At 61.2% G+C, this 11,984-nt stretch overlaps 1 protein-coding gene across 2 annotated transcripts; it reads left to right on the top strand.

The window, feature by feature from the left end:
• Window positions 1-307: 307 nt before the first annotated feature.
• Window positions 308-11,819, top strand: EFEMP2 (EGF containing fibulin extracellular matrix protein 2). Of its 2 annotated transcripts, XM_005305473.4 has the most exons (12): window positions 308-467; window positions 3,574-3,661; window positions 4,536-4,584; window positions 5,286-5,522; window positions 5,995-6,117; window positions 6,227-6,343; window positions 6,535-6,654; window positions 7,178-7,297; window positions 7,962-8,088; window positions 9,186-9,381; window positions 10,550-10,724; window positions 11,539-11,819. In XM_005305473.4, exons 2-11 carry the CDS (start codon window positions 3,578-3,580, stop codon window positions 10,709-10,711), a joined length of 1,335 nt encoding a protein of 444 aa, XP_005305530.2. In that variant the 5' UTR covers window positions 308-467; window positions 3,574-3,577; the 3' UTR covers window positions 10,712-10,724; window positions 11,539-11,819. The 2 variants fall into 2 exon arrangements, with proteins under 2 accessions (XP_005305530.2, XP_042705693.2); XM_042849759.2 differs by lacking the exon at window positions 3,574-3,661 and having other exon boundaries at window positions 335-467.
• Window positions 11,820-11,984: the final 165 nt, after the last annotated feature.

Consider the following 11,984-nt stretch of genomic DNA (forward strand, 5'->3'; position numbering starts at 1 on the left):
AGGGGTGGAGTGATGGGGGGCTGGGGCAGGAGATGATGGGGTGTGGCTGGAGCAGGAGGTGATGGGGCAAAGCGGTGGGGAGCTGGGGCAGGGGCCGCATAGGGGTGGAGGTGATGGGCTGGAGCGGTGGGGGGCTGGGGCAGAGGCTGCATAAGGGCGGGGGTGGAGGTGATGGGGGGGCGCAGGGGCTGCAGGGGGCGCGGTCTCGCAGCTGGCCGGCCCGGGGCGCGCGGCGCCGGCTGTAAGTGGATCCAGGTGCGGGGCGGGTCCCGCTGGCTCGGGGCCAGGAATTCGGGGCAGGGGGGCCGGGGGGAGCCAGCGCGTCTCTCCCAGAGAGCCTCGGCCGCCAGCGCCCGCTCCGTGTGCGCCCGCCCGGCCGTGGGGGATCGGGCCAGACCGTCCTGCCCGGGGGGCGCAGACCGGACCCCCCCGGCCTGAGCACGGGGGCGGGGGGCCGATCCCGGACGGTAAGTGGGGCCGGAGCCGTGCAGGGGTCAGTGCGGGGATCCCCCGGAGCGGACCGGGCCGTGTATGGGTCGAGCCCTGCGGGGGTGGGGATCCCGGGTGGCGTTATCTTTAAAAGCAGGAAAACACCCAGGGCCGCCCTGCGCCCCAAACTCCTGGAATCCCCCTTTGTATCCGTGGCACCAGCACCGCGATTGGGGGGGATCCTAACCGGACGTGCTGGGATCGGTGCAGGGTCAGAGGGACCCCGCCAGGTCAGACCCCTCCCTAAGGCCCAGATAAGCCATTTGTGACCCACTGACCCCAAAGGTGAGGGGAGAGAGTACCCCTAACGGAGCCAGCTCAGAGATTGGGGGGGGGGAATTAAGATTTTTGGCTGGACCAAAGTTTAGATTGCCCCCCTTCCTCCGCCTCACCCCCTAACTGCCTGTCCCCCACCTGGCCGAACCCTATGCTGCCTGATTCCCCCCCCTCCTTCCCTGATCCCTTCCCCCCTTATGCTCCCCACACCATTTGCCCTTCCACTGTTAGGATCCTTCCCCAATTCCCCTCCCCCCAACCTCCCCCACCACCCACCTCCCCACTGCTGGGATCCTTCCCCAATTCCCCTCCCCCAGCCCCTGCTCCCCACACCGCCTGTCTCCCCACTGATGAGATTTTCCACCAATTCTCCCCCCCACCCCCAGCCAGCACTCCCAACGACTCCTGTTTCCCTTGCCTGTCTGATCCCTGCCTCAGCCTAAATTTCCCCGTGGCCCTCACCTCCTTTGCTGCCATGATCCCTTCCCTGCTCTGTGATCCCCATACTGCCTGCCTCCCCCATGGCTGGGATCCCTCTCTGATCTGTGCCCTGGCCTACATTCCCCATGGTGCCCACCTCGCTCCCTGCCAGGGATCCTGCTGTCAGGATCCCTCCCCCACCCTGCACTCCCCACACCATCTGCCTCCCACAGCTGGGATCCTTCCCCAATTCCCCTTCCCCCATATCATGTTCTCCACACACCCCACCTCCCCCACTGCTGGGATCCCTCCCAGTCCATCTCCTCTACTGCTGGGATCCCAGCCTGCGCTCCCTACACTGCTCACCTCCTGCCCCCCCGCATGGCTGGGATCCCCCACAGCCTGCACTCCCTACACTGCCTGCTTCCCCCACTGCTGGGATCCCTCCCAGTCCATCCCCCACAGCCTGCCTTCCTTGCTGTCAGGGTCTCTCTCTGATCCCCAGTCCACCACCTGTGTCCAGCTCTCCCAGAAAAGCCCCTCTGGAGAGAAGTCTCAGGAGATCCTGCCTTTTGGGGGATCCCTCTCTGATTGGCTGTCCTCCCCAATGCTCCGCCTCCTGGGGAGGAGCAGCCAATCAGAGCTTGTGTAGGAGACAGGCAGGGCTCTTCTCTCACCCACCTTCTTCTAGTAGCAGGACAGAGTTTTGGGGTAAGGGAGAGGAGAGTAGGAAGAGCCCAGCAGGGCACCTCCAGTCTGCCCCCTCCCTTCCCTGCAATACCAGGCCTTGGGGCAACAGCCGGAGAGCAGAGTCTAGAGCGGCTGTGGGTGGGGGAGGTGTCATTTTGTACACTTCTCTAGGGCACACCCATGTTCCCTTACATGTGCTCTGGCTGGCTGGGAGAGGCCACAGGGCTCCAGGCCCCGGAGGCTAATTATAGACCCGGCCAGACATAAATATTAACACTGCTGGGTCAGTGAGAAGGCTCCTGCCAGGCTGTGCATTGGAACCATCCACACATACTTTCTGCTGTGTACCACTTTGCTCCCCTCAATCCCCTAAGTATGCCCCCTCCCCCTGATCCCACCGCTAACACCAATACCCTGTCCCCCACCACGCTATAATGTTCCTGCCCAGCCTTGGGATGTCCCGGCTCCCCACAGCTCTGATTTGCTGATGGCTGCTCTGGGGTCCCCTCCTCCCACAGATTGGGTTGGCTGTGGGGCTTTGGGTTCCAGAAGATCTGGGAGGTGGGTGGGTGTCTATTCATAGCCAGGGAGAGGCTATAATTAGCCTGGACTTGACCAGAGCTCCTGCCTCAGGAGAGGAGTTGATAGACTCCCTTAGCCTCTGTTGGATAGTGCCCCTGAATCCAGACCCATAGTCCCCTGCCCTCCCAGCCCTGGGCTCCCTTCCCCCCCCCCTGCACTGCCAGCTGATGCCCCCCTCATTCCAGACCTGTGGTCCCCCTGCCATCCCAGTCATTGAGGCCTAGTCTGGCAATGCCTGTTTGGCTGGATTATAATGGGGACTCAATGCTGAGTCCCTCCAACTTGTGACGTGCCCTCACTTTGAACCCAGCTATGAAACCTCCAAAGCAGGGGTCCCCAATGCGGTGCCCGCGGGCGCCATGGCATCTAAATGCGCCCGCATACTGGCCGGTGGACGAGCATCCGCTGAAATGCTGCCAAATTTCGGTGGCATTTCGGCAGCGACGCCTCTGGATGACGCCGCTTGTCGGTGGCATTTCGGCGGATGCTCGTCCGTCGCCACGGTTCTCCGTGGCTCATCATCTGGCGGGAGCCAGACGAAAAAGGTTGGGGACCACTGCTCCAAGGGATCCAGAACTCCAAGGATCTCTGCCATTGGGGTGTGGGGGGAGGCCCAGTGGGAAGGGCAAGATACAATGTATGGGGAGGGGCTGCCATTCAGGGTTGGTCCCCACTCCTCCTTCATCACTCTCCAAATGGGGCTAGATGGACTTCAAGTGGGGACAGGAATGGGGGTAGTCTGGATGCTCTGAGCCAAAGTGTCCCCACCAAACTCTTTGGCTTTGAATCCACTGGGCGTTGGGAGACTGGGGACGGCGGGGGAAGCCTCAGTTTTCAGGGAGGGGGATCCATGTTCCATATGTTTTCAGGGCACTGTTGGGTGCGCTCAGCCCCATGGCAGCTGCAGGGACAGGATCCCTGTCCCCAAGGCCCAAGGGGACTTGCCTTCATTCTCAGCAGTACAGAGGCAATGACACATAGTGGGGATACCAGGCCATTGGTCAGATCCAATTGAGAGGGGTCTCTGATTACCTGTCTGGGGGTTGTTGGTCCAGTCTGAGGGGCACTGGCAGGACTGTGGGCGGGTGACACTAACCCCTGCCTTACCCCTGGCAGGACCATGTGGCCCGTCTCCTGCCTGCTGCTGGCAGTGCTGGTGGGCACGGCACTTGCACAGGAGCTGGAGGAACCTGATACCTACACGGTAAGAATGTGCCAGCACCACCCACCCTGCACATGCCCTCTGGGGTGGAGCGCGGGGGCTGTTTATACAGGGTCCCTGGCCCTGTGCTGAGATGCAGCTGCCTCTGGGGTGGGGCACGGGGACTGTATATGCAGGGGTCCCTCAGCAAAACTCCAGTGTATTGGAGGGGGTCCCATCCTTAGTGTCCCTGAGAGACCCTGGAATAACAAACTGGGCTGCACAGCCCCACCGCTCGCAAACTGAGACAGTAACGCTGTTGGATTAACTAGCGGTTGCTCCCTTTGTAGCTTCTCTCAAACGAGTCATCGTATCCACCAGGGCTCCTTGCATCCCTCTATTCCTCGCCCCCTGGGTGCCAGGGCTCCCCATCCCTCCTATTTCAGAGGCTTCCTGCAACACCCCCTCCCCCCAATTTCTCTCCCCACCAGAGATGCTTTGTGCCCCCTCGCCTTCCTCTCTTCCCCTCCCCACCATTATGATTTCTCTGATCTGGGAGATAAATTCAATCAGTGTGTTACCATATTAAATCTATGGAGAGTGTTGTGTGCGTGTGCATGCTGCCCCCTGCTGGAGAGGATAAGACCTGCTCTGTGTCCGTCTATCCCTGCTGCCCTATGCCCAGGTGGTGTCTTTGCAGGGCCCGATCAGTTTTCCCGTAGCTGCCTGCTTGCCCTGAGCTGGCCTCGGACACCTGGGTTCCTCTCCTGACCCTGCAGGGCCCATTAATGCTTTCAAGAGCAATGGGATCCTGTTGGTTCATAGGGGGAAAGTTGGTTCAGCCTTTGATTTCTTCACTCCTATATTGGGGGGTGCAGGGGTGTTTCCCACTCCCTGTGGTCCCCCGACTGTAACCGTCTCCCTCTCTTACCCCTAGGAATGCACAGATGGATACCAGTGGGACTCGGACACACAGCACTGCAAAGGTATGAGGCGGGACTGTGGGGAGTGGTTAGGGTTACCATATTTTGTGCCTCCAAATGGAGGACACTCCACGGCCCCCGGCCCCGCCCCCAGCCCCGCCCAACCCCGCCCCCTCCCCAAAGTCTCCGCCCCCTCCCCTGCTTCCCGCGAATATTTGATTCGCGGGAAGCCTGAAGCAGGTAAGGGGGGCGTGGGGGGAGGAGGCAAGGCCCAGGCTGGCCCCCCGGCGTTTCCAGCCTGGGTCGGCTCGGGCCCTGGGGTGCCGGCCCCGGCCGACCACCCCCGGCCCGCCCAGCACTGCCGGCCCCCGGCGGCCCGGCGCACCCCCCAGCTCCCCACCGGCCCAGCTGACCGGCTCCCCGCCGGCCCGGCTCCCCGCGGGCCCGGCCGACCCGGCTCCCCGCCGGCCCGGCTCCCCGCCGGCCCGGCTCCCCCGGCTCCCCGCGGGCCCGGCTGACCTCCCGATTTTCCCGGACATGCCCGGCTTTTGGGGATTTCCCCCCGGACGGGGATTTGAGCCCCCAAAAGCCGGACATGTCCGGGAAAATCCGGACGTATGGTAACCCTAGGAGTGGTTGAAGGTGGGGGGCTGAGAGCCAGGACTCCTGGGTTCTATCCCAGGGCTGGGAGGGGAGCAGGCTGTAGTGAGCCCTTGGGAGGAAGAGCTTGGACTCCTGCGTTCTGACCCTGGGCCTGTCCCCAGATGTTAACGAGTGTGAGACCATCCCCGAGGCCTGCAAGGGGGAGATGAAATGCATCAATCACTATGGCGGGTACCTGTGCCTGCCACGCTCAGCCTCCGTCATCAATGATGTGCACTCGGAGAACTCTGCGCCCCCCAGTGCCCCTCGGCCCCGGCCTCCCCGACCCTCACTCACCGCCTCCCGTCACAATGCCTGCCCCCAGGGCTATGAGCCTGATGGGCAGGGCTCCTGCCTGGGTGAGTACACAGGGAGCAGTTGAGGGGGAAGAGGGGTGAGGGGGCATGGTGGTTAGGACGGGCAGGGGGCATGGCTAAGCGAGGGGGCACGGTGGGGAGGACGGGCAGGGGGCATGGCTGGGAGAGGGAGTACGGTGGGGAGGACAGGCGGGGGCATGGCTGGGGCAGGGATGGGGGAAATGGCTGGGGAAAGACAGGTGGGGGCACAGCTGGGGGGAGGAGGGAATAGTGGGGAGGACAGGTAGGGGGAACAGCCTCGGGTGCATGGGGGGGGGCACAAGGCACACTGGGAAGGAGGTGATTGGTATCACTGGGGGTTAGGGAGCTGCTTCCCCCCCAGGCAGAAGCTGATGATTCTATGGGGCAGATAACTCCTGTCCAGGACACCCCTGGGGCCTGATCCCTGGCACCCCCGGCTTGGGGGGGTGTCTGCCCCAGCTAACCCCGCATGTCCCGGTGCTGCCCCCTGCAGACGTGGACGAGTGTGAGTACGAGCTGCATGACTGCCAGCCCAGCCAGGAGTGCATCAACACGGCCGGTGCCTTCCACTGCAAGTGCCCCGATGGCTACCGCAAGATTGGCTCCGAGTGCGTGGGTGAGTCAGCACCGGCCACTGGGGGTGCCGTGCTGCAGGGAGCAGCGCAGGGGTTCAGCAGGGCTGGGGCAGAGGACGTGAGTTTAACCCCTTCTCTCCCGTGTGGCAGACATCGACGAGTGCCGGTACCGGTACTGCCAGCATCGCTGCGTCAACTCCCCAGGCTCCTTCTCCTGCCAGTGTGAGCCAGGCTTCCAACTGGCCAGCAACAACCGCTCCTGCGTGGGTAAGGGACCCGCCCTGCCAGAGGGACAATGGGGGCTGGGAACCAGGACTCCTGGGTTCTATTCCTGTTGTTCCCATTTGCATCACCTGGTGAATGTTTGAACGCTGTTATACACCACCATGCCCCACCCCAGAAGCAGTTGCCTCCTGGTGCTGGGCATGTTGGGATCTCACACTGCGCTTTCCTTGTAGATGTGAATGAGTGTGAGATGGGGGCACCATGTGGGCAGCGCTGTTTCAACACCTACGGCACCTTCATCTGTCGCTGCAACCAGGGCTATGAGCTCGACCGCGATGGCTTCACCTGCAATGGTAGGTGAGCTGGCCCCTGCTCCTAGCCCAGCCCCCAGTCCTAGCCTTCCCCTGCTTTTAGCATGCCCCAGGTCTAGCTCCTCCCATAGCTGTAGCCCCTTCCATGCCTTTAGCTCCTCCCCTTTCTAGCCCCATGTTGTTGTATATCAGCTACCACCCTTTTATCTCACTCCTGTTTCAGTTCCTCCAAAATTTTAACCTTTCCCATTTCCCTTATCCCTTCTCTGCTGGCAATTCCTCCCTTCTTGTCTCCAGTTCTTGCTCCTCCCATGTTCCCTCCCCATATTCCCTTTAGCCCCTCCCCTCTGCTTTGCCCCGCCCACTTGCCCATTCACTTGCCTTGAGGACCTTCTTAGCTCCTCCCCTGCTCTTTTCCCACCGATTGGCTACGAGGGGTGGTAAGGGGGACTCTCTAGTGAGGCTGATGGGCACAGACAGATCCTGTGGTTCCTGGAGCGGGGTCAGGGATAGACTAGGAGGTGAAGGGAGCCCGGGCCGTTCACACCTTGCTTCCCCCCACCAGATATTGATGAGTGCAGCTACTCCAGCTACCTGTGCCAGTTCCAGTGCATCAATGAGCCAGGGAGATTCTCCTGCGACTGCCCCCAGGGCTACCAGCTCCTGGGCACCCGCCTCTGCCAAGGTACCAATGCTTCCCAGTGCTGGGAGGGGCTTCCACCACAGAGCTACTTTCTCCCCAGGACACTCCACCCACCCCAGCTGGCCCCAGCCCTGAGCAGCCCCCTGCTACCCTAAAGAAATCCCAGAACCCCTGCAAGAGCCATTGAAAGGAGGTGGCTTGTCATAGCAGGGGGCTGTAGATTGGGATTGAGGGCCACAGCAGAGCTGTGTGAAATGCATTCTGGGGTTTCCCCCTTCTCTGAGCCAGTCATCCCAGGAGAGAGGCCAAGATCTGAACAGATCCCTGTTGGTGCCCCAGAGCATCCTGCCTCCAGTGGTAGGGGGCCTACTGACTACGAATGGGCAGGGACTCAGGATTCCTGGGTTCTATTCCAGGCTCTGCTACTCACCTTGGAAAAGTTCCTTCCTCGCCTGGTGCCTCAGTTTCCCCTCTTGCCCCATGTCTATTCAGACTGAGGGCTCTTTGGGGCAGAGATTGTCACTGTGTGTCTGTGCAGTGCCTGGCACAGCAGGAGCCTTGATCTTGACCTGGAGGTTGTCCTGTGTGGTGGCCGGCTCAGTGGGGGCCCCTGATTGTGTTGGGGTCTGTGCAGCACCTGGCACAATGGGAGTCCCAATCTCGATTGGGGTCCGACTCCAGTTACCCCAGTCTCTCCCCACCGCAGACATTAACGAGTGTGAGACGGGCGCCCACCAATGCACCGAGGCCCAGAGCTGCATCAATTTCCACGGGGGCTATCGCTGCGTGGAGAAGAACCGCTGCCTGGAGCCCTACGTGCAGGTGTCTGACAAGTGAGTCTATGTGGTGTGCTGGCTGGGGACTGGGCGGTTTCCCTTAGCTAAGCAGGGTTGTCCCTGGATGGAAACTCATAAGGAACCACCAGGCTTGCATTGTAGTCAATGCTAACCCCAATGTGGCACTAGGAGGTGCTGTGCTGCAGGGTCAGGAGGCTCAGTAGGGGGCGCTCTCCCCTTGCACACAGTACTGGCCCCAGTGCTGTGCTTAGTAATGCCACATTTTCCAGCAGCTGAGGGATGAGTGTTCTGCCGAAATATAGGGCAACCAAGTATCGGGTTTTCAACCGCAACACCTGGTCAAAAAGGGACCCTGGCGGCGCCAGGCCATTAAAGGTCCAGTCGGGGGTGCTGCAGATCTAATGCAGGCTACTCCCTACCTATCCTGGCACCGCGCTGCGCCCCGGAAGCAGCCAGCAGGTCCGACTCCTAGGCAGGGGGGTCAGGGGGTTCCGTGCGCTGCCGCTGCCCCTGCCCCGACTCTGCACTCCCATTGGCTGGGCAGTGCCTCCTGCCCCCCTGCCTACTAGCGCCAGACCTGCTGGCCGCTTCTGGGGTGCACACAACGTGGTGTCAGGACAGGCAGGCAGCCTGCCTTAGCCCCGCTGCACCGCTGATTGGGAGCCGCCCAAGGTAAGCCTGCGCCCCAACCTCCTGCCCCAGTCCTGAGCCCCCCACAAACCCAGAGCCACCCTCTGCACCCAAAGCCCTCATCCCTGGCTCCACCCCAGAGCCCGCAGCCCCCTCCCACACTGCGAATCCCTCGGCCCCACCACCCAGCCTGGAGCCTCCTCCTGCACCCCAAACCCCTCATTCCCCAGCCCCACCCCCAGCTGGAGCCCTCACCCCCCTCCTGCACCCCAAGCCTCTGCCCCAGCGAAAGTGAGTGAGAGCGAGCCACTGAGGGAGGGGGGGAATGTAGTGAGTAGGGGCGGAGCCTTGGAAGGGGTGGGGCTAGGGTGTTCGGTTTTGTGCATTAGAAAGTTGGCAACCCTACCGAAATACCCCATTCTAAGCAGTCGGAAAGTCAGTGAGAGACCCAGGGATATATCCCAAATGTCCTGCCACACAGTAACTTTGTCCCTCCCTCGTAGCCGCTGTCTGTGCCCTACCACAAACCCTCTGTGCCGGGAGCAGCCCTCATCCATCGTGCACCGTTACATGAGCATCACAGCTGACCGGACCGTCCCTTCCGACGTCTTCCAGATCCAGGCCACCAGCGTCTACCCCGGAGCCTACAATGCCTTCCAGATCCGCTCTGGCAACGAGCAGGGGGAGTTCTACATCCGGGTGAGTGGGGGGAGGAGAGCAGGAGGGGGGGGCTCTTGACAGGACAGACCACTGCAGAAGGCGGGACTTCCTCTTTTAACCAAATTACCAATGGAGGGGCGGGGGGCTGCTACCAGGACTTTCTGGGTTGCTCATAGTGCCAGGCAATGGGCATGCCCCGCTTATCCAGGAACCCAGACAGTAGGCCTGATCTCCTCCTTGAGGGCGGGACACTCTGAATTGCTCATAGCACCAGCCAGTAGGTGCTTCCCTGAAGGCAGGACTTCCTGCATTAGTCTAACCCAGCCAACCAAAGAAGCAGCAGCTGTTTCGTGGGGGAGAGGGGAGTAAGGGGGAACAGACAGAGCTCCTGGAATGAGGGGTGGGGGGGTTACAGGGAATCCCTGAACTAGAGGGGGTGGAGGGATGCCAGGCGCGCCGGGAGGAGGTGATGTGCTTGGGCAACAGAAGCTATGGATGCCCCCCTAGTTATTAGTGGGGGTAGTAGGGGGCTGGAGGAGACCAGCAGAAGGGGAGAAGTCTGAGCTGGAGGCAGAGGGGGTGAAGTGGGGAGGGCAGAGACACAGGGTGAATCAAAACAGCAGGAAGTGACTGCCCTGAGCCCTCTTTCCCAGAGGGGATTCCCTCCAGCCCGCATGCACTGGAGCCACTCTACTGGCTGGCGCTAGTGAGGGGCAGGGCTAGAGCCGCGGGGCAGGGCAGGTTTTAAACAGTATTTAGATGCCTAATGCTCTTGATTTCAAGGGGCCTAAACACCTTTTTAAAAAATCTGGCCTTGTTCTGCTGTGACAGGAAAGCAGGAGCTGTGGCTGATCAGCTCCACAATGTCAGGGCAAGGGCTAGGCACCCCGGGGCTGAACCCCTGTGCTTGGGGGGGTGGGTCGGATCAGGAAATAAGATCAGCAGAAAACCAGGCCCCTTTGGGATGTCACTGGAGCCCCCTACAGCTGGCAACAGCTTCCTCTGCTGCTCTCTCACTGGGGCCACACCTTGACTTGGGTCAGCAACAAAGTGGGCACCGCTTTAGTTGCACTGAAATGATTTGGTTGGGTCAGCGCCCCCTGGAGGGGAAAGGCCCCACGTCCCCTTCCCCACCACCCCCAACTGGGGCCAGATGGGAGCCAGTGCCCCCTAGAGGTTTGCGCTAACTCATCTGCTCTCTTGGCAGCAAATCAATAACATCAGCGCGATGCTGGTTCTGGCCCGGCCTGTCACCGGGCCCCGGGAATACGTGCTGGACCTGGAGATGGTGACTATGAACTCACTCATGAGCTACCGCTCCAGCTCGGTGCTGCGCCTCACCATCTTTGTGGGAGCCTATTCTTTCTAGTGCCCCAGCCTGGGTAAGACAGGGCCAGTTTGTGGGGGTGGGGATGAGTGGGGGGGTCCCTGATTAGCGATGGGGGGCTCCCTAAATGGGAGAGCCCCATTATCTCTGCTCCCTGCCCCTTCAGACCCTCCCAGACCAAGAAAGATTTCACCCAGCTCTGGGGCATGTCCGCTCTGAGAAGCCAGGAGAACAATCCCCAGCTGGAAACCCTAAGAGTCAGGGAGCCCTGTCGGGCAAGTTTCTCCCAGAGAGAGTCTTGAGGGGGCTAGATCCTGGTCTCTCTGTCCCGCAGACAAAGGCCAATCAAAGCCAATGCCAGACACTCAGCCTGGAACTGAGGGGTGGGTGTTTATCAGGGAGAGGGGATTTGCTGTGGGAACAACTTACCTGGGCGGGGGGAGACCGGGGAGAAACTCTACTGCTCAGGGGCTTCCAATGCAGCCGGGCTGTATCCCTCAAGCTTGAGCACCAGACATGGGCTGCGTGCTGGGTTTGCTGTGGGGACATGCTCCAGCACATGGGAAAGGAGCTGAGCTGAGAGCCATTTGCCCCAGGGTCCTGGCCTGTACCAGCTGCTCTGGGAAGTGTACAACTGGGCAGGGGGGCAGATTGTCTCACCCAGCTGTGTTGTGGGCTGAGATCAGAATGTCCTGTCTGGCTGTAAAAGCAAGGAATCCCAGAGCAGGTGGAGCCATCCTGGGCAGACCATGGAACAGGGGGGAGGAGGGGTGTGTGTGTGTAACACACCTGCCTCCTCCTCTCCCTAGGGGCTGAAGCAGCAAAAAGCAGGATCCCAGCCCCACTGTTGCTGTTTTCTGCCCCTGCAGGTTGGCACTGGTCCCAAGGGGACAGTGCAGCTGGACCCAGCTTCGGCTCGCCGGCTCTGGAGAGACATCAGTGGGGTACGGGACCCCAGCTGCCACACTGGAAACTGACATGCAGCTGGGCCCAAATCTCCCATCCCTCGAGCCTGCCCCCGGGCTCTGCCCCTCCCTGGCTGGAGGCCCCCGAGCTGGGCTCCTGCTCAGACCGGAGGTGGGATTTTGGCCGACTGTTCCACTTTTTGGTTTGAAAAAAGGAAAATTTCAGTAAAAGCACCAAGACCAAACCCAGAGTAAGGCAAAGCAGGTTGAGTTGGGGGTTCTGGTTCTGCCACCAGCACCAGAGCCGATTGGGGAAGGTGGGGGCGGGTCTGGGCCCGGGCAGCACTAGGCACAATTGTGTGAGTGTGAAAAAATAATTGGCCATGTGAAGAACAGGCAGCTGTGCTTGA

This window comes from Chrysemys picta, chromosome 7, assembly GCF_011386835.1.
Source record: "Chrysemys picta bellii isolate R12L10 chromosome 7, ASM1138683v2, whole genome shotgun sequence".
NCBI classification, from domain to species: Eukaryota; Metazoa; Chordata; order Testudines; family Emydidae; genus Chrysemys; species Chrysemys picta.